Source organism: Taurulus bubalis (genome assembly GCF_910589615.1).
Source record: "Taurulus bubalis genome assembly, chromosome: 15".
Lineage (NCBI taxonomy): Eukaryota > Metazoa > Chordata > Actinopteri > Perciformes > Cottidae > Taurulus > Taurulus bubalis.
The window spans coordinates 2,177,850-2,204,391 of record NC_136603.1 but is presented as its reverse complement, the minus strand read 5'-3'; the positions used below and the strand labels follow the sequence as shown (position 1 = coordinate 2,204,391).

Here is a 26,542-nt window from a genome sequence, read left to right as displayed (position 1 = left end):
ACACAACAATTCTTATTGTATTAAGTGATTATTCACTAAAGAATCAATAGATTCCCTAAAATGTTGCACACATGATAATCTTTAAAAACATTCAATACGCTGTTAAATATTAAACTATCGTTCCCAACCATTGTATCTCGTGACCTCGCATAAAATATATATATTAGTGTTTTAAGTCTGTTATTTATGTTTTTGTGACGCTGCCCTCGTGGCCCCCGGCCCCGTCCCATCGACGCTGTGTGTGTGTGTGTGTGTGTGTGTGTGTGTGTGTGTGGAGGAGGGGAGCACACACACCTTCTCTGCAGGTGCAGGAGCCGTCCAGGTGTGAGCAGGAGAGCTCGTTGAGGCAGGAGCAGGAGGAGCTGCAGTTGGCCCCGTAGAGGCCCTCAGGACAGCTGACGGAGCAGTCGTCCCCCTGCACACACACACACACACACACACACACACACACACACACACACACACACACACACACACACTCAGTACTTTATCGTCTTCCATGTGTTCACGTTCACCTTTCTGGTTCAATAAAGAATAAACTCACATGAATAATGGATAAACAGATTACAGGGTGTTTTTTGGTTTTGGGGATAACTTGATTGACAGCCCCCTTGTCCCGCCCTCCTGCAGCTCAGCTCTGGGGAACCCGGTCTTGCTTTGGGGTTCACCTTTAAATTCATTATGACTGCTTTAAATTTAATGTCGGCACAACAATGTTCACTGGAGCGGGGTGACGATCGTCACCGGCGGCAACCACAGCGCTAAATGCTCAAAGCAGCCAAATGTGCAACGGCAGGAGAAGTTTATTAAAAAGTTGGTGAATTAAGGACTTAAAAAAAGAAAGAAAAATATGACTTTGTAAGTAAATAACGGGCCCAATAAAGAAAAACCTCAGAATTTCCCCGGGGAAGAACGAGCTTCTGGAAGTGACCGGTGGAGCCTCAAATACTTGCAGCTCCATGGATGCTGACATGTTAGTTTGCAAAGAGCAGAAGATGGAGCCATTTTGTTTATTTTATTCTTCTAATCTCAAATCTGAGATCAGAACCAAAACATAAATAAAGTATTTTTAGTTTTCCAGCCAGTCACAAACTAGTCAAAGACAAAAGAGTTTCGGCGTCGGGGTCAATCGGAGGTCACCGGTTAACGAGGACTTCCTGTCGGATAACGTGTGGCTGGTTTTTAAAATTATTTTTTAATCTACAATCAGTCGAGAGTGAAAAAACATCCAGAGGCTGAATGAGTGAAAACAAGTTATTTAATCTATTTAATTGTGTTGTAATCGGAGAAGCAGAGTTCATAAAAGAGACGTGATTTAACATTTTGAATGTTTTTTTGTGTTTGCGTTCACAAATCATTGATTAAAGGACGATGTTAGAGAAGCAGCGTTACTCCTGTAAATCCGACCTCGTCGTGACCTTCATCCTCTCCACCGATTATGTGTCAGACTTTTTCGTTTAGAAAAACTAATTAAAATACGTGTGTATGGTTAATAAATGCAGAACACAGGATGGAAGTCAAGTCATCCGTGTCTGTCCAAAATTAGTATTATTATTAGTTATGGCCCAAAAAACAAAAACAAAAAAGTGTTGTGAGGTCACAGTGAACCTTTGACCATAAATCAATATAATATCTTAAAATATTGTGTTTTATGTTTTGCAACAGGCCTAAAACTCCAAAGGAAAGCTTTAAAAACACAAATATTAATCTATATACGTAACAGTATCTAGAGTGAAGGTTTTGTGGTTTTCCCAGTTTACGATGTAGTACAGTAAAAAGTACAATATTTACCCATGAGATGTAGTAAAAAGTACAATATGTACCTCTGAGATGTAGTAAAAAGTACAATATGTACCTCTGAGATGTAGTACAGTAAAAAGTACAATATGTACCTCTGAGGTGTAGTACAGTACAAAGTACAATATTTACCCATGATATGTAGTAAAAAGTACAATACGTACCTCAGATATAGTAAAAAGTATAATCTGTACCTCTGTGATGTAGTACAGTAAAAAGTACAATATGTACCTCTGAGATGTAGTAAAAAGTACAATATGTACCTCTGTGATGTAGTACAGTAAAATGTACAATAAGTACCTCTGAGATGTAGTAAAAGTACAATATGTACCTCTGAGATGTAGTACAGTAAAAAGTACAATAAGTACCTCTGAGATGTAGTAAAAGTACAATAAGTACCTCTGAGATGTAGTACATAGAGTAAAGGTCCCGTCTACATCGTCTGATTGAAAGACGGTGAATAACCGTAAACGGTTGTGGAGGAAACCGTTCTTTTCTTTTCTTTCTTTGCGGCTGGAAACCAAACTCAGTTCTCAGTTCTGCAGATTCCAAACCCTCGACTCAAGAGCTGCGCGTGTTTTCAGATATCGATCCAAAAGGTAGAAATTCAGTTTGAAGCCGGTTTCGCACAAAGGGCAGCGAACCCTTTTCAACCAACAACGCTCGCGCTCAGCTGACATTTGTTCCACGCCGCTCATCAGACATTCATCTGCAGAGAACCTCCCCCCCGATGATCTCGGTCCAATTATCAAAGTCCCCGTCATGTCGGAGCTCCGAGGTGTTTCATCTCCGTCACCCGAGGATCAGGCAACGCACCGGGAGGGCCGCGACCAGAGAGCCTCCCGGTGCTGCTCGGCACGCCCGTCAGAGAACACACACGCTTTAATGTTAACTTTCATGTTAACACTCACACACACTGTAACGTTAACATTCCATCTGACAGCTTTACTGAAGTAACGTTACCTCAGTCTGCTCTTAACGAGGAGCTGTACACTCACTGTAGGGATATAAAGGTACAGTATGTACCTCTGAGATGTAGTACAGTAAAAAAGTACAATATGTATCTCTGAGATGTGTAAAAGGTACAACATGTATCTCTGAGATGTAGTAAAAGGTACAACATGTATCTCTGAGATGTAGTATAAAGTACAACATGTACCTCTGAGATGTAGTAAAAAGTACAACATGTATCTCTGAGATGTTGTAAAAGGTACAATATGTACCTCTGAGATGTGTAAAAAGTACAATATGTATCTCTGAGCTGTAGTATAAAGTACAACATGTACAACAACCTCGGAGCTGTAGTACAGTGAAACAGTATAAACTAAGACGTGCTTGCTGACATCTTGAAGACGTTTCGGAGGTGGAGATGAAGCGACTCTTCTTCCTGCTTTCACAGACAAACCTCCGTGACCCGGGTACTCTCTGCTGCAGGCTGACCTGCTGTAAGGAGCACCTGCAGAAGTCTCCGGCTAACCTGCAGCGTCAGCAGCACCTGATGGATTAACCTCAGCAGCTTCTGCACCTGCTGAAGCAGAACCGGCTCACATTGGACCTTCACATGCAGCTCAACTGAACCCAGAACAGAGACGCCGAGGACCAGATTCATATTTTACTTTAATGCGCTTTAGGTTTATAAAACTTTCATATTTGATTTCATGTACCTTTTGTTGGTGGCTGTTATGTGAGTACTTTACACAGTATTAAGTAGTGTAGTGGGAGTAGAGGGGTTAGTGAAAGTAATATACTATTACCATAACGGATTACTTTTGATACTAAGTAATAATTCATGTAATGTTATTCCTTTTTAAATAAGTAATAAGTAAAAAGTAACTTAACTTCCCCAACACAAAGTCTAAGTGGACCCCACACTCTCATCAGGAGACCGCTGTGTCCCGCGTGAAACCAGAAATAATTGCTGACTTATTTTAACTTCCATACTTAAAGAGGTACGGCACACTTAACAAAAAACTCTTAAATAATGAGACGCGTGTGGAGAAATGAAATGTTGCCTTTTTGGTTGATTCATTCGTCCTCCGGGCCAACGAGAATAAATAGTTGTTCCTTGCTAAACTATTCCAACTTTATGTCAACCAACAGAGCTTTTAAAGTATTCTCATGAAAACACCTGCAGCTGCTGATGATAATTTGAAGCATGGATGTTTGTGTCTTTTCGTGCACGTACTATGAAGCCCGGGGCGCACAGACAAGCTCCCGTCACGCCGTCGCAGTCGGCCCCGTTGTTGCAGGCGCACGACTCCCCGCAGGCCTCGCCGTAGAACCCGGCCGGGCACGTCTCGTTGCAGTAGAGCCCCGCCCATCCCGCCGCACAGGTGCACTCACCTGACAGAGGGTGGCAGCTGGGAGGGTCGAGAGAGGAGAAGACGGTCAGTCGAGTCAAGGTGCGAGTAGAGCAAACAACAAGTACAACATCTTTTTTGGGGGGGATTCAGGGTGAAATGTGACGAGAAACCTTTTTTTAGATTAAAATTTAATAGTTTCATTTAATCGATTACCCCACTGCCATATTACCCCACTAGAGACCTTATAAACCATATTACCCCACTAGAGACCTTATAGTACCATATTACCCCACTAGAGGGCTCATAGTACCATATTACCCCACCAGAGAGCTTATATTACCATATTAACCCACTAGAGAGCTCATAGTACCATATTACCCCACTAGAGACCTTATAAACCATATTACCCCACTAGAGAGTTCATAGTACCATATTACCCCACTAGAGAGCTCATAGTACCATATTACCCCACTAGAGACCTTATATTACCATATTACCCCACTAGAGAGTTCATAGTACCATATTACCCCACTAGAGAGCTCATAGAACCATATTACCCCACTAGAGAGCTGATCGAGCAGAGAAAGAACTGTCAACAAAACGCTCGACATTGAAGCGCAGAGTGCCGACACTCGAACGTGCAGTGACTCAAACGCGACCTCCCTCCCGTCCCCCAGCAGCGGTTCAGCACCTGAGTGTGTTGGCGGCCTTGCAGGGGCAGTGCCTGTCGCAGGCGAGTCCGTACAGGCCCGCGGGGCAGAAGCGGTCCCGGCAGCTGGGGCCCTTGAAGCCCTCGTGGCAGAGGCAGGCCCCGTTGACGTGGTAGCACTTGGCTCGATTCTGACAGTCGCACTTGTGGGCGCACTGCGGCCCGTAGGTGCCGACCGGGCATTCTTCCCGGCACCTGGGTCGCGAGGAAGAGGACCAGCGGTGAGGGGAGGATCTTCACTTGTTGCATCGGCAGAGACATGAAAAGGATAATTCCAATTTTCTAAACCTCATCTTTTCCTATTGATCTCCCTTCTATAGAACATCGTCTCTCATTCATCTCTGCTCAATGGAAACAATCTCATTTCAAAGACAACGCTTTAAGTGGGCCCGCCATCCTTGGAGTGTTTAGATTCACCTTGTTTTACATCAAATAAACACTGTTTTGTGAATTAAACATAGAATAGCGATAGCTGAGGTGGACCAAATAACGTCCATGTGACGCCTCTGTTCGTCTGTAAATTGGTGCATTGATGTTTATTTCAATGTAAAGTGATATTACACCGAGGTCCATCTTTGTTGTCATTTCTGGACCCTGCTCATTAGACAAAGCAACAAAGGGCAAGATCGAATCGATTTGTTTTTTTGTCCACAAAGATCATAGTTTTTACAAATCTACACCTTTTAGAGATTTCACAAATATCCGTTAAGAAATGTATAAATCTGGTTGCGTGTCGCCTGAGAGACCAGAGTGCTTTCAGGATCATGTTCACAAAGAGATGAATATCATATAATCCGTGTCAATCTCATATCCCTGATTCTCCTGCCGCTCCCTCACAATCACACCTGAGTGGAGTCCTCACAGAGAGCCTTCACACCCTATGAGGGTCAACAGGCTCCGGCACCCTGAGTGGTCTCTATAACGAGCACACGCAGGACTTTAAACAAAAAGAAAGAAATCACTTCAGGTAACGTCAGGCTGAGCTTCATTCTCCACACGTACGGCGGTTGAAACCATTAAGAAATAGACAAATCACTCAATTAAACTGGCCTACTGAGGATTTCTGTTTTGCGTCACGTCTAAATCATGCCGGACTTCTTCCGGACTTCTTACCTCAGTTAATTCCATTAGAACGTAGACGTGGGTGCAGGAGAACTCAATCTAGGAATTATTCCATGCAGGCTAATTCACCTGTCTGGGGCCCTAAATGAATGGAGGTAATTTGGCTCAATTGAGAGTAAAGATGGAGGGAGAGGGAGGAGGAGGAGAGCGACGGAGCTGACCACAGAGGAAAAGGTCCTGATAGAAGAGTGTCGGACATGATGGGGAAATAAAGGAGAAAACTATATTTCAAAGGGCTCTTGGTCAAAGAAAGGTCCATAATAGCAATCAATGAGCATTAGTATGTGGGAGAGCGTAAAGGGAGGAACGTTGACATATAACTCTGAACATAAAGGCTCCATATTCTGTTCGACAAATGAATCCGCAGTTCAAAACATCGCAATCTATTTCTAATTTTGAGGGCGCAGCTGTGTTAATGTTGCACGACTCCTTTTCATTATACCGATGTGTTAAAGAGGGAGGTCAACCGAGACTGGCTCAGGAAGTAGTTTGGCTTATTTCATCTCTTTTAGTTGTTTTGTTGGCATTGTGTCTTTAATTGATAAGTTTCAGTCGAGAGCAAAGTAAAATAAAGCTGCAAGCAGCGATGATCTAGTGTCGACCACGTCGTGTAAATCGGATGCTGTTTGTCATATAACTCTGACTTCCTGTTGCCAGCAGGTGGCGCTACGACTAGGAGTAACACATTGCCTTGTAGACCCCTCAGGCCTTGTTTCTTACCAAGCACGCCAACGTTGGGACCGATTGGAGCAAATCCAGCGGAGTTACATCAGCTGATCGTTTAACGAAGAATAACATAAAAATGGCCGCCACAGCTATGCCGCTCCACCGATCGTAAATCTTTTAGTCGCAAAGGTGTTCCGATCGTACTGAACTAAATCATAGTGGATACAATTAATTCCCCAGGAGGAGTTTGTTAAAGTACCTGGAAATGGCACCAAAAAAATGCACGAGAAATTCATACAAATTAAAAAATGTCCGGTTTAGATCATGACTTCAAGTACAGAACTTTATTAAAGTTTACTTTTAATCAAGTTCACATTATTCACTGGTCTGTATCTTTGACAAAACTCTCATTTTATCAAAACCTTTTAGCTACACTTTATTTTACATAAACGTATATTATTATTATTAGTATAGAAACTGATCCAAAATAAATGTATACCACATGCATTGTCACTGCTAAAATGATACAAATAAATTAAAAAGTCCCCGGTGATGAATGAAGTAAAGACATGTTTGCATTTCTTCCTCTTCTGTATTTCGTACTAACGCGTTCCCATCGACTCCGCTGCCTTACTGCTCCCATTAGTCCCATTAGTCCCACTCTGTATTCACTGGTTATTACACATCTCACTGCGTTCCCGTATTTATCTTCCTCCCTGCGGAATTCTACTAATATCTTCAGCTGCAACCGGGTAATTTCCCCCCCCGAGGAGTCCAATAAAGGCTCCACACAAAGTGTGCGCTCCCGGTCCCATCCTGTTCCCACTCCCGTTCCTGTTCCCACTTCTGTTCCTGTTCCCGTTTCCACCACTGTTCCAACTCCTGTTCCAGTTCCCGCTCTCATTCCTGTTCCCACTCCCCTACCTGTTCCTGTTCCCACTTCGTTCCTATTACTGTTCCCACTCCCCTTCCTGTTCCTGTTCCCACTCCCCTTCTTGTTCCTGTTCCCACTCCAGTTCCTGTTCCCACTTCCATTCCTGTTCCCACTCCAGTTCGTGTTCCCACTCCTTTTCCTGTTCCCACTCTTGTTCCCACTCCCGTTCCCACTCTTGTTCCCACTCCCGTCCCCACTCCTGTTCCTGTTCCCGTTCCCACTCCAGTTCCTGTTCCTACTCCTTTTCCTGTTCCCACTCTTGTTCCCACTTCCTTTCCTGTTCCCACTCCCGTTTCCACTCCTGTTCCCACTCCTGTTCCCACTCCCGTTCCTGTTCCCACTCCCGTTCCTGTTCCCACTCTCGTTCCCGTTCCCTTTCCTGTTCTCACTCCCGTTTCTGTTCCCACTCCCACTCCTGTTCCTGTTCCCATTCCCACTCCCGTTCCTGTTCCCGTTCCCACTCCAGTTCCTGTTCCCACTCCTTTTCCTGTTCCCACTCTTGTTCCCACTCCCTTTCCTGTTCCCACTCCCGTTTCCACTCCTGTTCCCACTTCCGTTTCCACTCCTGTTCCCACTGCTGTTCCCACTCTCATTCCTGTTCCTGTTCCCACTCCCGTTCCTGTTCCCATTCCCGTTCCTGTTCCCGTTCCCTTTCCTGTTCCCACTCCCACTCCCGTTTCTGTTCCCACTCCCACTCCTGTTCCCATTCCCACTCCCCTTCCTGTTCCCGTTCCCACTCCAGTTCCTGTTCCCACTCCTTTTCCTGTTCCCACTCTTGTTCCCACTCCCTTTCCTGTTCCCACTCCCGTTTCCACTCCTGTTCCCACTTCCGTTTCCACTCCTGTTCCCACTCCTGTTCCCACTCCCATTCCTGTTCCTGTTCCCACTCCCGTTCCTGTTCCCACTCCCGTTCCCGTTCCTGTTCCCGTTCCCTTTCCTGTTCCCACTCCCGTTTCTGTTCCCACTCCCACTCCCGTTTCTGTTCCCACTCCCACTCCTGTTCCCGTTCCCTTTCCTGTTCCCACTCCCGTTCCTGTTCCCACTCCCGTTCCTGTTCCCGTTCCCATTCCTGTTCCCACTCCCGTTTCTGTTCCCACTCCCACTCCTGTTCCTGTTCCCATTCCCACTCCCGTTCCTGTTCCCGTTCCCACTCCAGTTCCTGTTCCCACTCCTTTTCCTGTTCCCACTCTTGTTCCCACTCCCTTTCCTGTTCCCACTCCCGTTTCCACTCCTGTTCCCACTTCCGTTTCCACTCCCGTTCCCACTCCTGTTCCCGTTCCCGTTCCCTTTCCTGTTTCCACTCCCACTCCCGTTTCTGTTCCCACTCCCTTTCCTGTTCCCTTTCCCGTTCCCACTCCTGTTCCCACTCCCGTTCCCAATCCTGTTCCCACTCCTGTTCCCGCTCCCGTTCCCGCCGTACCTCTCTCCGATGTATCCGGCGGTGCACTGGCACTGGCCGCTGATGTGGTCGCACAGGCCGCCGTTGCGACACGTGCACTCCTGAGAGCAGTTGATGCCGAAGGAGCCGAAGGAGCAGGGCTGAGCGCAGACGGGACCCTGAGGGGAAGAGAGCCAGCAGCGAGAGCATCGAACACACGACAGAGTCGCGTTAGGAACACACCAATCGGGAAATGAATTGCTAGTACAGATAACGAAATGAAATGTTTTCATTATCTTAATGAGAGGTTTATGATGTTTTTATCTTTGACAAAACTCATTAGATCAGTTTTATTGAATTAGTTGTTGTTTGTACACAGAGAGTGTGAACAAAGCTTGGATGCACATGCAGTGGTGGAGGGGAGCAGCTCGTACCACCCAGCCGGCGGGACAGGAGCACTCTCCGGTGACGTGATGACACGCCCCTCCGTTCTGACAGGGACATCGCTGCTCACACTGGGACCCATGTTTACCGGGAGGACAGGGCTCCTCACAGCTAGAGGGAAGAAGAAGAAGAAGGAGGGGTTGGTGACGAGAGGAGGTGGTAGAGACCTGTCAATCACCTTGTAGCCCCGCCCCTAAAGCATCCCCTGCTTTATGGTCTGTTTGACTCTAAATGACCAAAATTTACTAAATGAACATCATGCTGTATTGAAGAAGACTTGAAACTAGAGATTGAGACATAAACTCATGTTTACAATGTTTACTGAGGGAATACATCAAGAGAAGTAAGAGTCATTTATATAGACTTCTATACAACCAGAGGAGTCACCCCCTGATGGTCAGGAGAGAGAATGCAGCTTTAACACATAAAGCATAGACTTCTATAAAACCAGAGGAGTCGCCCCCTGGTGGTCAGGAGAGAGAATGCTGCTTTAACACATGAAACGTTGACTTCACTTGTCAGAACATACTCTAATGTTTGTAAACATTTGTTCTAATGTTTTATAATATATATATATATATATATATATATATATATATATATATATATATATATATATATATATGTATGTATATGTATATATGTATATATTCATGTACAATCAAAAAATCAAAACCAGACAAAAAAAAATCAAACCCAGACTTAATATCATTAGAAAAGCAGCGGCTGGTTCAAACAGAATCAGACCATATGAACCGTGTCTCTTGCCAGATGGTGGTACATTTTAAATTGTTTTTATAAATTATTGTGTTTGATTATTGTGAGTATTTTTGCATAATATCTACTTGTGTGTGTGGTTGTGTGAATTGTGTGTCGTGTTCTGACAAAAAAAATTGCCCTGTTTTCAAAATCTGCTTCTGAAAGGAAGCCCTCCAAATCATGACCCTCCCCGGCCCCCTACTCACAAGGCCCCGGTGTATCCCGGTGCACACAGGCACTCGCCGGTCTGATGCTGGCAGGTGGCGCCGTTGAGGCACTGGCAGTCCAGCAGGCAGTCCTTGCCGTAGAGGTTGGGGTCGCAGGCCTCCTCGCAGCGCCAGCCCTGGAAGCCGTCGGTGCAGATGCAGGCTCCGGTGATCGGGTTGCACTTGGCCCCGTTGCGGCACTGACAGCGGTTGCTGCAGTGGGGCCCCCAGAAGTCGCTCTCGCAGCCTGGACGGAGACGAGGGAGGGAAGTGAGGGAGGGAGGTTGAGAGAGTCGACGTGTGATTCAAAACATGTGTCATCGATGTTTATATACGATGTGTACGAAGTCTGAGAGCGCGGAGGATTCATGGTCGTCTGGAAAATGAAGTAATCCACACAAGAGAGGACGAAGGTGAGGTGAAGCCAGGTGAGGTAAGAGCACAGCTTATGAGAAGTGGACCGAGTCATGGTGACGTCGCCCGTTGGTTTGTGGACTGACGTTATGAAGCCTCTATTTCGGCGAATTTGCCGTCGCCATCTTGGATTATGGCCGTAACCATATTGGGTTTTTTAGAAAGAGGATGTTTTGAAGCCTCGAGTTTGGCGTTTCGCCATCTTGTTTTTTCACAACCAGGGAAGTGACCATATGTGGACTGAGGAGGAGCGACGTGTAGACGTCGTATACATCTCTGGTGTCGACCTGTCAATCACATTGTATCCCCGCCCCTAAAGCATCCCCTGCTTTATGGTCTGTTTGACTCTAAATGACCATAATTTACTAAATGAACATCATGCTGTATTGAAGAAGACTTGAAACTAGAGATTGAGACATAAACTCATGTTTACAATGTTTACTGAGGGAATACATCAAGAGAAGTAGAGTCATTTATATAGACTTCTATACAACCAGAGGAGTCGCCCCCTGGTGGTCAGGAGAGAGAATGCAGCTTTAACACATGAAGCATAGACTTCCATACAACCAGAGGAGTCGCCCCCTGGTGGTCAGGAGAGAGAATGCAGCTTTAACACATGAAGCATAGACTTCCATACAACCAGAGGAGTTACCCCCTGGTGGTCAGGAGAGAGACTGCAGCTTTAACACATGAAGTAAAGTATTGGACTAAAAATGTTTACAGCAGTTTAGCCTCCAGAACTTTGAGGCAGATTCTCTGGAGAGCAGATGTGCTAAAGCTGCAAAACCGCCACCTTTAACCCTCAGAGACGACGGCAAATGAGAGACGTCGTTAAACTCTATGCAGCTCGATGATGTTTACCAACCCAGCTGGTCTGAGATCTCTTCATAAGCCAAGTCTACTGTCTTTATGAAGTGGCATTAAAAACAAAAACAAACCCACGTATACCACTAAAATAGAGTAAGGTGGTAATCTGTGTGATCCTCAGAGTTGGTGCAGCTGCAGCAGAAATCCTCTCACTGATGTTGCTGCTGGAAAGAAATGCTCTAAACCACTTTGCTCTAATCAATAACTAATATAATAATAATATATACTAATAACGCCCCGAGAAAACTTTAAAACTCTTGAGCTCCTGAGTTCATCACTTTTATACTAACTTTACCTCATTACGATGTATAATACTCATCAATAATATATATATATATATATATATATATATATATATATATATATATATATATATATATATATTGAAGAGAATTTAATGATTTATATGTTGTACTGCCTTACTTTGACTAAAGTTTCATGTCCTGCTTGCACTAAAAGAATGTGTCTCGAAGCTGATGGGAAATCGTAACTGGTCTAGTTCTCAGTTGCTCTTGACATTGGCTAAACAGATTAGAAAGAGGCCGCTGTGGCCTTATATGCCTTGCTACCGCATATTAACACATAAAGCTTGCTTTTGGCCGTTATCGGTCTGGCACAGGGACGGTTGTCTGGCTCCTGTCGGGTGTGGGAGATTCCGCCTTTGTGCTCAGTGTGGCTCACCCTTGTGACCTTTAGATGTCTGAATTACAGACGGACTCAGCTCCCTTTTTCGCTACTAAGACTGAGACAAATATGAAAGTCAGATAAGGAGGAGTCTCACAGAAATGGCATAACTATCCATTGTTCTTAGAGAACGAGGCCCACTCTCATTCTGGGGGTGTGCTGACTGTGTGCAGACTGTATGCAGAGCAGACCATCAGGGGAGCTGAGTCCAAGGCCTTGTATTAGGTATGCATTTCATGTATGTGTGTAATAATGGCTTAAATAAATAATCTTGATTGTAATATAACCTGTACTGTCAATTATTGAACACGCGAGGAATTTCCTGGAGAGGAGATTCCAATCCCTTCAATATATATATATATATATATATATATATATATATATATATATATATATATATATATATATATATATATATATATATGTATATATACATTCCTTTTTAAATTCAGTTTATTCATTTGCAATACATTACCACAAATATAGATTACTTCATCTTATATTTCATGCATGTACATATTTTAGCCCTATCTTTTAACTTGCACTATTTTATGTCAAATATTTTAATCTTGCTCTTATGTGTGTGAGTTAAAAAAAATACATTTTTAATGAGCATTAATAGAGGGAGCCTGAGATCTAAGATTGTAATGCTTGTCCATATGATGATAAAGAGCTTGAATATAAAACTAATGCAGCGGCACCCAGAATATTTATATATAAATATATTCATATTTATAGGCTGAATAATATAATACAATATATGTCTGGTAATCTATAATCAGTCTTATAACTGAATTATAATAAAAAAACTACTCTTTCAGTTTCCTTGTGAACAAACGAGTGGAACACCATGAATCCCTTCCAGGAGAGACGGCCTGGAAGTGCGTCGTTATCTCCATATTCAAAGGATTATGATGCCAGTAAATATATATATATATATATATATATATATATATATATATATATATATATATATATATATATATATACATATACATATATATATATATATATATATATATATACATATATATATATATATATATATATATATATGTATATATATATATATATATATATATATATATATATATATATATATATATATATATATATATATATATATATATATGTACTAATAAGTTTGTTAAGTCGGCTTTGTGACATATTTGCCAGTAGTTCAGAATGTTGTGCTTGGGTTAAAAGTAAGTTTTTTTTATATAGTTTTAGTAAATTATTGCATACGCAACATATATTATTGTTGCGTCAATGTTGACCTTTGCTCTCACGCGGATCACTAACTCCTGTCTCCTGGTTGAAAGTCCTTTGAGTTTGTAACTCATCCATCCAACTACCTTTTTTCGCTGTTTCTACTACTACTAAGTACTACTACTAATTACTACTACTACCTACGACTACTAACTACTACTACTAACTACTACTACTACCTACGACTACTAACTACTACTACTACTAACTACTACCTACGACTACTAACTACTACTACTACTACTACTACTACTAACTACTACTAACTACTACTACTACTAACTACTACTACTAACTACTGCTACTACCTACGACTACTACCTACTACTACTACCTACGACTACTACTACTACTACCTACAACTACTAACTACTACTACTAACTATTACTACTAACTACTACTACTACCTACAACTACTAACTACGACTACTAACTACTGATACTACGTACAACTCACTTCTACTACTACCTTCTACTACTACTAACTACTACTACTACTAACTACTAATACCACCTACTACTACTACTAACTACTACTACTAACTACTGCTACTACGTACAACTACTAACTACTACTAACTACTACCTACTACTACTAACTACTAATATCACCTACTACTACTAACTACTACTACTAACTACTGCTACTACCTACGACTACTAACTACTACTAACTACTACTACTACCTACTACGACTACTAACGACGACTATTAACTACTACTACTACTACTACCTTCTACGACTACTAACTACTACTATTAACTACTACTACTACTAACTACGGCCACGCACACTGTGACACTGACTCAGGCAGAGAATCGCTGCTATAAATCCGAACCGCGAGACATTCGTTGAAAACAAGTACAAAAGACGGGACACTTTATTGTGTATTACATCATCCCAAGACAACATAAATCCAAGCCCTGTTGTCTTTTTAACGTATGCTCACGGGGTGAAACTGCACTCTCCAAAAAGGGAAGTGAAGTACCCAACGTCTGAGGGCCAAGAGTTCTGAGTGAATGGTCTTTTAAGTACAAAATAAAACGTTGAGAGACCGGCAAAGTTGTCGAGTCTCGGAGAACTTCTCCCCTCCCCCAACGTGGGCGGCCGTCCTACAGATACCGTGTGTTAAATGTTTCATCGGCGCTGCGGTGGACAGAGCTCTGGGCAGACAAAGCATAAATCAGACTCACGCCAACTCCCTCTCAATATTCCTCTAATTTACTCTCTTCTTCCTCTCTCTCCATCCCTCTCCTCCTTCCTGACTCTCGCTCAAAGGGGGGAGTTCCCTTTATTCCTTTTCGCAGTCGAATCCTTTATCCTCTCACAGCCTCAATTATTCAGCAGCAAAGAGTCCAAATCAAGTGACTAATGACTTTGATCAAGAGTAGCTCGCTGGCACTAAGCAGAACTTTCCGCACTGAATTAGGAGCCGCATAATATGCTTTGGCAAGGGCTAACTCTTAAAGGAATACTTCTAGGTTTAACCGTGCCGAGGAGTCACTGTTTGCCAAAGATTTAAAACTAAAATGTGAGCCAGCTCTTTGGTATTGTCTCTTTTCTCACGTCTGAAAGGGAAACGCACCTGGACTACATGGTAGGCGCTCTATTTCGTCCGGAGGTTGTTGGTCAAAAGCGAAATTCCACCTTGAGCGCGCATCTCTGCGTCTGTCCGCGGCTAACCTCGCCTTCTGCACACGGCAACAACAACAAAACGGGTAATCTTTTGGGTGGCGATAACGATTGAGACGTTCTCAGAGCGGCTTTTTATATTACCGGTTTTATTCAACGACCCAACGCTGCTTTCAGCCAGAGACGCAGTGGAGGTAAAACAGTTTGCGGACCTTTCGACCACAAAATTCTCGTGAATTCATCCTCGAGTTTGTGGCGAAATTTGAAGAAATTGCCTCCCGGCGTTTCTAAGATGTCTCGGCAACCCGAAACCGTGACGCCGCCGTCCAAAACATCGTATGGAAACCTCGAGGAAAGGGCCAACGGGCCTTTTTGCTGCCTCCATATTTTCAGAAAGCTAATTTCAGAAGCAGTTTTGAGTCGGTCTCGCTGGATGATTCCTGAAGCAGCTGATGAAGAATCTCCTGTTTTCTCTTCTTCCAGTTTATTTGTAAAACTTCAAGCTGCACAACAGCACAGCTGTTGGAGCAATTAGAGGCTTTCCGACTGGAGAGCCCGTTACCGCCTATGCTCGTCACTCACACACACAGAACACGCTGAAATATTGATGTTTAAAACTTTCTTCTTTTTTTGAATGCGGCAGATAATTGGAAGAGCCGCAGACAGACGACCCTCCCACGCGCGAGATAAGAAGCTTCCTTTTGTTTTGTTCCTCTTTCATGGAATATGAAAACCGGACTTTGCGTCTTTTGCACCTTTTTGCAATGAATAATTAAATAAATAGTTGCGTAATCTCCTCCAAATAAATCGCACACTTTAAAATTCAGAGGAAGGTAAAACCAATGTCCATGTTTACAGGATACGTAGAGATTCTGCTACCAGAAGTTTGTTTTCAAAATAAAACTTAAATGTTCACAAGAAACAGAGTTTCTGCTTGTTACCTGCATAGTGACTTTTCAAAATATAATGTCCATGTTCACAGGATACTTAGAGATTCTGCTCGCTACATGCATAGTATATTTAAAAAAATAAAACTTCCATGCTTACAGGATATGTAGAGATTGTGATCACTACATGCATAGTATCTTTTCAAAATAAACATCAGTGTTAATAAAAAACGTAAGAGTTTCATACTGACCTTTCAAAATAAAATGTCCATGTTCACAGGATTTGTAGAGATTATGCTCGCTGCATGCTGTGTCTTTTCAAAATAAAACTTCTGCATTCACAATCTCAATGGGACTCTCCTGGTTAAATAAAGGTTTAAATAAAATATATAAATACGTTATGTACAGTTTCCGCTCGTAACATGCGCACAGACCAAAGTAAGTTTCATTTGTTTTTCGGTTTACTTACGCAACAAAGTACTTGGTTAAGTTGAGCGAAAGATTGTGGATTCAGTCAAAATAAGTAATTATGTGACACAAGTTTTGTAACTAAACTAAAGTATACAACGTCAACAGTGACTTGGTCTCACACCGGATACGATCAGCGCACCTTTTCTCTTCAACGCTCAGTCAAGTGATCAAATAAATACAAATTCAAACCTTTCTATTTCTCCGGTACGGTCACAAAGTTTGGAAAATGTCTCATATTATTCTGCTTAATAAGGGAGTCGAAAAGAGCAATTTTAATAAAAAAATATATGAACTGCCTTTTCTGGAACTGGTCCTGGAATCCCTGGAGAAGGATTCATTGAAGGTGTTTCTGTGGAGAGCTGACATTTAGAGGCTGTTTCAGGTTTTAAAGCTGCTGTAGTTCAGTTTGTTTATTTATCAGATGTAGTGAAACGCTGCTTGTGTGCAATGCATCCTGGTACATGTAGGCACAGCGGGGATGTTTATAATGTATTACATTACATGTAACATCAGCACTGATTTGACATCCCCATAAAGTGGCAAATTATTTTTCAAAATTATAAAGTTGTATATATATATATATATATATATATATATATATATATATATATATATATATATATATATATATATATATATATATATATTTCTGTCAGCATTTCTCTTCGTTGTTTTCCTTTTCTTTGTTTTTGTAATTGACTTAAACGAGGGGCGCAACTCAACAAACTCTTGAGAATAACTACAGGTTGAATGAGGCTGACTTTGACATTTAGCCACATTTTTTGTAAAGAAATTATAGCTGAATGTCAAATCTCTTAATGGACTGAACACACGGTGGGAGGCAGGCGAAGGAGAAGGAAAGTCAGACAGGACTAATTTCAGCCTCATTTGAAGGTTTCAACATGTGTGACTAATGCTGACAGCTGCTGCTAGCAGCTTCCTCTCCTGCAGGTGCAGAGCCCATCCAAATACTCATGGATAAGTTGTGCAGGAGGAAGCCGGTTACGAAGATAGACCGCATATAAGAAGAGGACGTGGTCATCGTGACTCGTTGGTTTGTGGACGGATGTTTTGAAGCCTCGAGTTCGGCGAGTTTGTCGCCGCCATCTTGGATTACGCGCGTCGCCATGTTTTTTTTTTTGCAGCCAGTGACCACCAGGGGGCGACTCCTGGTGGTCACTGGCTTCTATACAACCAGAGGAGTCACCCCCTGATGGTCAGGAGAGAGAATGCAGCTTTAACACATGCAGCGTAGACTTCTATACAACCAGAGGAATCGCCCCCTGGTGGTCAGGAGAGAGAATGCAGCTTTAACACATGAAGCATATACTTCTATACAACCAGAGGAGTCGCCCCCTGGTGGTCGGGAGAGAGAATGCAGCTTTAACACATGAAGCATGTACTTCTATACAACCAGAGGAGCCACCCCCTGGGGGTCAGGAGAGAGAATGCAGCTTTAACACATGAAGCATAGACTTCTATACAACCAGAGGAGTCGCCCCCTGGTGGTCAGGAGAGAGAATGCAGCTTTAACACATGAAGCATAGACTTCTATACAAGCAGAGGAGTCACCCCCTGGTGGTCAGGAGAGAATGTAGCTTTAACACATGAAGCATAGACTTCTATACAACCAGAGGAATCTCCCCCTGGTGGGCAGGAGAGAGAATGCAGCTTTAACACATGAAGCATAGACTTCTATACAAGCAGAGGAGTCACACCCTGGTGGTCAGGAGAGAGAATGCAGCTTTAACACATGAAGCATAGACTTCTATACAAGCAGAGGAGTCACCCCCTGCTGGTCAGGAGAGAGAATGCAGCTTTAACACATGAAGCATAGACTTCACTTTTAAGAACCGGAGGTTGCCGCCGGATTATCTTATCAATATTCAAGCTTTCGGGTGAAGCTCGAGCCAAAAGACAATTAGCTTAGCTGTTTCCTGTCACCTCTCTCATATCGCTGATGTATTAAAGCATAGACTTCTATACAACCAGAGTCACATAAATGACGTAAATTTTTCTGGAATTTTTTACAAATAGTGAAATCTTCAGTCGTGGAAAATATACGTATTATCTTCTCCTCATAAAAACTCATCAAGGCCTTTTTTCTCTCCAAAATAACGCAATTACAAGACATTAAATAGATAATGATAACACTCATAATTATCAATAGGAATACTTTGCAGCAGGTGCAACACATGTATTCCCTGTAACACATTCAAGTCACATTGGCAGGTCGTTATACATTGAGCATAAAGGTTATAATGCATTCAACATTTTTAGAGCCGTATCCCGTAGAGAAACTCATTTTTTTCTATTTTTTCCAAGATAAATTCAGTGCATGACATGATTGAGCCCCATTAAGAAACTTCCCTACAGTTACTGGTGCCATTGTGTGGTATGGTGGAGGCCCGTGAAGGGCTTTAGGTAACGTCTACACACGCTGTGCTCGGCTGATTGATGTCGTCATTAAATCGTCTGCTGTGCCTACTTTAAATGCTGTCCTCTCTCTCGTCTGTCCAGCCATTCGTAAGAAGAAGCAGAAAACCTTCAGGGTTTCACAGCGCTGCTTTTTCATGACACAGGAAAAAGTTATGCAAATGTAATAATCATTTATTAGTCATTATCAGGTGGAAGTCAGTTGGTTGAGTTGCTCTGCTTTCGCAAAAAAAAAATTAAAAAGTGCTTCGTAGCCCGAATAAAAATATGTCAATATGCATTTCTGCAGCTGTGATTACCCGAGCCTGTTTTCTTAACTTTTATTCATCCGGCAAATTCTCCCGAGTTTGGTTCTGGAGACACTTCCAGAGATGCATACAAACCAAATACAATCTATTATGCCGGAGCTGTGGAGGAACACTCTCTGCACTTACAAACATTTTAAAAATCTTCTCGTACAAACACAAAGCCGAGAACTACTCTGCTCTCTCTCGCTCTCTCGCTCTCTCTCTCTCTCTCTCTCTCTAACCAGTTACACAAAACCTCCCCAGCATTAAATTAATATTGAAAACGTCTCCCTCCAGTCCAGCCGTAAACAACCACTGACATCTGCATGATGAGTGTTTTGCATTAATCAAACCTGTCAGTACAGTCGGAGGGAGGGCCACGAGGTTAGAGTGATTAACTGGGTGAAATGCAAAAAATAAAAACAAGGCTCTCCGTTCAAAAAGTCTCTCTTCACAAGAGCAGGGAAAACATATTCTGTGATTGAATTAGCAGCTTTTGTGTCATTAAAAACCTTCTGGTCATTCTGCTTAATAATGTGTTTCTGTTTGTTTGAAGGAAAGTGAAGATGGGAAGTCTCCTTCAGCCCCGATAATGGACAACAAACCACCCGAACAACCAAATAAAGGCCAGAGATCGTCCAGCAGCTGGAACAACATGAAGGTGGCGATGTAGCCGATGTGAATTTGCTAACGCCACATGTTGGCCACAGAGCAGGGGCAAGCTACAAAAGCTAGCATTAGCATGAAACTTGGGGCTCTGATTGGTTTACAGTTCTAATATTCCACCCTTAGATATTCTATTACGGAGTCAATTTTCTCGGGCCTCTTTGACGAAAACGGATAATTAACTCCAGAACCGTGTTTTCTGTATTCCAAATTGTTTGCATCGCACTGGTTAGAAAAGATTTAAAAAAAGGTGGAGATTCACCAAATCCGGCCAACAACGGGACCCAAAAACAGACCGGGTTGGCTTGGTTTGGCCCAGCTGCCTTGAGATGGACGGACTTTGGGGTCACGATTATGCAAACTTAGATGCAACAAATTGTCCGTGGTGCATGAATACGTCACATACTTCAACGGATAAGATGCGTCTCCACACGTAAAATCAGAATTCGTTGATTGTTGATGACTGCTAAAGGCCCACTGAAGGATATTTTACCACGAAATGTGGATGTTTATTCATTCATTTGGAGGGAATCAAAGCCAATGTGAAGCACACAAGAAAACTCTCCTTAAAAACAGAGTCCAGATATTTAAAGCTGCAAAAAACACCCAACGACTCATCTTACAAACGAAGATTTAGTCTGCGACATGATGACTTAGTCACATCGGCTCCGGTATGATGCGAAAATCGTTTGCCCCATAAAGAGGATGCATGCGCCCCAGTGAGAGGGTGATGGACGAGCGGCCCGATCGGACAGGAACGAGGGGGGGATACCCTGCCAATAAGTGAGGCGGAGGGATAGTGCTGACTGGCCGAAAACACAGCAGCACTCCGAATGCCACCGGGCCATCTGTTGATCTATGGAGCAGCAACCGCTCTCATTTGTCTTGGTTCTGCCCCGCTGATCACGTCACGGGTTTGTGGGGGCCGGACAAATAAAGAGGCAAAGAGGCAAGTCTATTTTACAAGCAAATAAACAGACATGCCTGTGGAGAATATGTGTACCATCTGGTTGTATAGAAGTATATGCTTCACGTCTAAAAGCTGCATTCTCTCTCCTGACCACCAGGGGGCAACTCCTCTGGTTGTATAGAAGTCTATGCTTCATGTGTTAAAGCTGCATTCTCTCTACTGGCCACCAGGGGACGACTCCTGTGGTTGTATAGAAGTCTATGCTTCATGTGTTAAAGCTGCATTCACTCTACTGACCACCAGGGGACGACTCCTCTGGTTGTATAGAAGTATGCTTCATGTGTTAAAGCTGCAACTCGAGGCATTAAAACCGCAGCAAACAACTGGTGATGTCATCGCGTCCATACATACGTCCGTACATACAGTCTATGAAATTAAAACACAACTGAGAGCCGCTAAACATCTTGTTGCCGCGATGAATAAATGATTATAAAGTCGTTCTGCATCCGTCACCGAGCTTCAACATTTCACCCAGACGCTGGATCGATGCCGCTGTCGGCCAATGAACGCCTTCTTCCAGCTGGGCAGAAGCCAATGAAATAGTCACACACACACACACACACACACACACACACACACACACACAGACACGCACACACGCACACACACACAGACACACACACACACACAGACACACGCACACACACACGCACGCACACACGCACGCACACACACACGCACACACACGCACGCACACGCACGCACACACACACACACACACGCACGCACACACACACACACACACACACACACACACACACACACACACACACACACACACACACACACACACACACACACAGCCTCTAGTGTACTTCCTTCATTCTTAGTTCAACAGCATCTTGGTCACAGCTCATGAAAGAGGCAGAGATCTGCTCTTCATCATCTTTGGAGATGAAGCGTCGCTGCTTTGTGTTTACCGCCTCGATCTAATATATTATTAAATACTACCGCTTATGTTTATTCCAAACAAATTGCTACTGTTGCTTCCGCGGACACGGAGACGACAGCTTTGCATGCGACAGAGAGAAGGAGCATATCTGAGAGTGAGATGAAATAGTGTTTCACTTATGTGAAGAAGAACATGCAGATGCTGACTCTAAACCAGCAGATCACACCCGGAATGCGTTTTACACGGAAAAGTCCAGCAGGCTCTCTGAGAAAGGTCACCTGCAGGTCGAAGTGAGCCTCTGAGCGCATGCAGCCGGGGAGAAAAGAAATACAGAATAATAAATGGACTTTGCTTGATGCGTTTGTATTTCCAGCTGCATCCTGGGACGCCGCCCAGCGGTGCAGCACTTTATTTAAGGCCACCCCCCTCGCATGAGTAAAACCATTCCCATCAGCCGGCTGTCAGGCTCTTCCCTGACCAACGAGCAAACAATACTCCGTGAGGAAGACCCGCTCTCTAACCCCCGGCACCGGATAACCGCGCCGGGTTGTTTGCAGACGGCCGACCCACATGCAGACGCACGGGCCCGTGTTTAATTCACAGCCATCGATTTCCTATTTTCAATTAATAATTGTAATCAGTGGCAGCGCGGCCGAGTCTGCGGGTCGATGCGGAGGCCAGAATGATGTGTCTGGTTACCGCCACGCCGGCCGCGGCCGCTTGTGCGCCCAGGTGATTGAGTTTTTGTTACCGATTTTACCTTTAATAAGGCGCCATTTCCACGTTGATCGATGCATAAAAGAGAGCAAACAACAAACACGACATCACTGTCTCTTCTTTACGTTCGGGGTAATTGCCGTCATTAGCGGACGTCGACAACTTTGCTGTAGAACGTTGCTCGAATTGTGACAACCTTTCACTTATTGTTGTGTGTGTGTGTCTCTCTGTGTGTGTGTGGTGGACTCGTTTGGGAGAAGTGCAGCTTGCTTTCTCGTTTTGGTAATTGCATTTAAACGATCTCTCAAGCATTTTGAGTTGGGGTCTAACGGCTCTGCAGGCGGCCGTCCTCCCACCGGCTCACCAAACACAAAGAGGTCAGAGGTCAAGCACCACGCCGGCGCGGGAGTCGCCGAGTCGCCCGCCAGACAACGACGTCTTCGTCCAACTAGTTTTAGATTTATTGGCCACTTGGAGGCAGCGGGGACACAATACTGAGCTATTGTCACTTTGTGTAGTTAAAATGGCCGACAATGTGGCTTGGAGAGTGTAATGCTGCGTTCACACAAAAAGCGTTGAATTTTCGCAGCGCTTTTTCACCTGAGTTTACTCGCTCGACTTCATGTGGTTAATTTGCGTCGTTAGCTTCATTCGCTTTGTTCGCGGCGGAAAGGGGGCGTGGCTTATCTCCATCGTGGCTTTTCTCCTTAAAAACAGTTACTATTTCCGCCGTCCACCATTGAAATAACCAACGCGTTATTCGCAACCATTTGCGTCTGTGCATTGACTTTGCATGCAATCTACTCGCGCGAAAAATTCGCAACTCTTTTGTCAGATATTCCAAAAAAAATTGCTCTGTGTTTGATCTCCACTGAACGAGCGGTGGAGTTACTTGTGTTGTTACTTAAAAACAGCCCCCGCTGAGCGCAGTGGGACTGGACCCCAAAACCAAAAAGACAAAACACTTTGTGGAGCCGAGTGATAATTATCTGTGGCTCTGTCACCGCGAGTCATTCCTTTCACAAAAAAAGAAACCACCTGATCGTTAATATTAAAACAGTGAGCGGCTTTAAGGATCTGTTGATCCCAATTACAGCTTTTAAAATGCACTGACGGGTTCGGAGGATAAATCTTCCTGGAGCCGATCGCTTGTCTGTTGCTATTCAACATTTCTGTGTCTGTTGCTTGAAATAGTTTATTTATTTCATGTGTTTTTAAATGTGTATAGCTGCTGTCTGGTTAAATTATAATAATAATAATGATGTAAAAGCTGTATTGATAATAAGAAACATCAAGTAGCGTATGAAGCTGTACCTCGAAAAAAACGATGTAAAACATTCCCATGAGCCTCAGCTGCACTTTGTGTTTATGGATAATTAGCATTAGTTAGCTCGCTTTATCACAGTAAGTAACCTAGTCAAATATATATATTTGAAATAATACACATTCTTATGGAAGCCTGTTGCAGCGGAAAAAAAAGAAGTAATAATTATGAGATAAAAAGTCATAATCGTGACCTTTCTTTTTCTTTTTGGCGGTAACGGGCTTCCATACTTTCTCCACCAGTTCTTTTCTTTGCTATATTTTTGTTGTGGTTCCATATTCTCGCACATTCCTTGTTATGCCATCCGTCCCACAGAGCTTCAGGGTCCTTCAGGACTCAACACGGCAACCTTCCCTCCTCCTCAGAGATCGACCCGGCTCCACGAGCCCCTTTGAGGAAGGTCAAGACGGCTTCAAGTGCAAGATGACTGAGGGAGAAGAGGAGGAGGAAGAGGAGGAAGAGGAGGAGGAGGAAGGAGAGAGAGACGGAGGAGCTGAGATGTAAAGCAGCGATGAATAATTCCACGACCGCTTTCAAAGTCAAAGGAAAAGGAAAAGGATCCATTGAGGCGGCCACTTCGGCTGAGAGGCGATAAACAAGTTAGTTTGGAAATTAATCAGAGGGGAGTTATAAATATATATATATATATATATATATTCCTTAATGGGTTGTCTGTCACGGGGCTCGGCCGGCGCTCACGTGGCTTTAGACGGGAAAAAGGTAATCAAAAGGTTCTCGAGGTGAGAAACCAGTTCATTTCCCCTCTACTGCCACTCAATGATGGATGGAGAGAGAGAGAGAGAGAGAGAGAGAGAGAGGGAGAGGGGGACAGAGAGAGGGAGAGGGAGGGAGAGAGAGAGAGAAGGAGAGGGAGAGAGAGAGGGAGAGGGAGGGAGACACACACACACACCGAGACACACACACACACGTTGCAGAGTTTTAGTCTTTGGAAACCAAACATGTTGCTTCACAATAAAGGTCATTATTGTGAATACTTTTATTGTGAAGGCGCAACAGGAAGTGAGACGTATTGGTCTGACTGGACCGATGAAGAGCTGCAGACGACGCAGGCTTCAAGGCTTCTGCTGTTGCCATGGGGATGGATGTCCTCAGTATTCCAATGAGTTTTTGTTTTAATAAAGTCCATATATGGGCATCACCCCGAAAGCCCTTAGATAAGGAATATTAATGATCATGAGTTCTTCTCAGACGGACAGTGTTGTTAGTGTGTGTGTGTATGTGTAGTGTGTATGTGTGTGTGCGTGTGTGTGTGTGTGCGTGTGTGATTGTGTGCGAGTGTGTGTGCATGTGTGTGTGTGTGTAGTCTGTGTGTGAGAAGTCTGTGTCTAGTGTGTGTAGTGTGTATGTGTGTGTAGCGTGTATGTGTGTGTAGTCTGTGTGTGCATGTGTGTGTGTGTAGTCTGTGTGTGTGAAGTCTGTGTATAGTGTGTGAGTGTAGAGTGTATGTATGTGTGTATGTGTGTGTAGTGTGTATGTGTGTGTAGTCTGTGTGTGCATGTGTGTGTGTGTGTAGTCTGTGTGTAGTGCGTATGTGTGTAGTGTGTGTCCCAGGTACTGAAACGCAGGACTGGAGATTGACAGGTCTTTCATTTGATACATCAACAGTCTATTTATTAATTTATTTATAGGCCTTAATTTTGAGCCATGTGTGTTTATGAGCCACCACTTTAATATATTTATTATTAAATATCCTATTATCGCCATTCTGCTTCAATAACAAGCAAAATCTTAAACTTTCCGTTTTTTTGTCCCCATCTCTCGTTAGATAAATAATGTAAAAATAATAATAACACAGGAGGACAGAAGTACCCATAAAGCCGGCTGTGCTTTAGGGCGGGGCTACCTCGTGATTGACAGGTCGACACCAACAAGACGGCGACGGGTAAGAACCAATAACGCTCCGCTTGTTATTTCCAGGCAGTTAAAGAGGCAACTGAAGGGAAACACTCATGTGGAACGTGACGGGTTCACAGCCTCGTGCTTTACCTGTGACATCATCATCACGGCGATGACACGCGTGTGAGAGCGTCAAGCTTCAACCTTTGTTCTTCTGACGCAAAGTTATGAAACATTCTGCTGGAATGGGTTGCTTTGAAATTCAAAAACACATCCTGTCTTTTTTCTTTTTCTACCAGCAGTAAATGTCTTTAAAATATTATAACTAAACACACCCAACAGAAAGAAAAAACCCCTCACTGACATTTGAGCGTTTCTCCGGCTCTGATTGTGTTTTTAACGAACTGCAAAGAAAAAGCTGAAGGATCATTTTTCTTCCGAGGAAAAGCCAGAGCTGCGTAGCTGCGAGCTGCGAGCTGCATCACGGAGGAGACGGACATCGCAGAGCCGAACAGCGGAGAACCAATCACCCCTCTGGGGGGGAGGGGAGGGTGCTACAGTGAAATTTGATTAAAAAGTTTTGTTGGTAAATTAATTTTGAACCAAACACAAGGGGCATGCTGATGCGGCCGCAGCCGTTAATTGGACTCGACAGCGGGGCAGGTCCACTCGTCAGCGTTGAGCGCCTGTGTGTGTGTGTGTGTGTGTGTGTGTGTGTGTGTGTGTGTAGCTGTGTTCGTGTCGAGCAGGACAATCAGCGTCCCCTAAAGACTTGTGAGTAGTATAACCCTGGCGCTGCATGCGGAGCAGCATAAACATCCAGAGGAGGCTCTCGCTCTGCAGACTCT

General features: G+C 43.6%; 1 protein-coding gene across 1 annotated transcript in view; it reads right to left on the bottom strand.

The window, feature by feature from the left end:
* The window catches only part of LOC306747432 (uncharacterized protein), a gene marked incomplete at its 3' end in the record, with an annotated part of 73,909 nt that overhangs the window by 21,748 nt on the left and 25,619 nt on the right, over positions 1 to 26,542 (bottom strand). Inside the window, exons 5-10 of the mRNA XM_079230493.1 lie at positions 10,319 to 10,565; positions 9,344 to 9,464; positions 8,952 to 9,088; positions 4,792 to 5,004; positions 3,983 to 4,157; positions 295 to 415 (exon numbers count right to left, since the gene is read on the bottom strand). Of these exons, the coding sequence (XP_079086619.1) occupies positions 295 to 415; positions 3,983 to 4,157; positions 4,792 to 5,004; positions 8,952 to 9,088; positions 9,344 to 9,464; positions 10,319 to 10,565 (1,014 nt within the window). The remainder of the gene's footprint in view (positions 1 to 294; positions 416 to 3,982; positions 4,158 to 4,791; positions 5,005 to 8,951; positions 9,089 to 9,343; positions 9,465 to 10,318; positions 10,566 to 26,542) is intronic.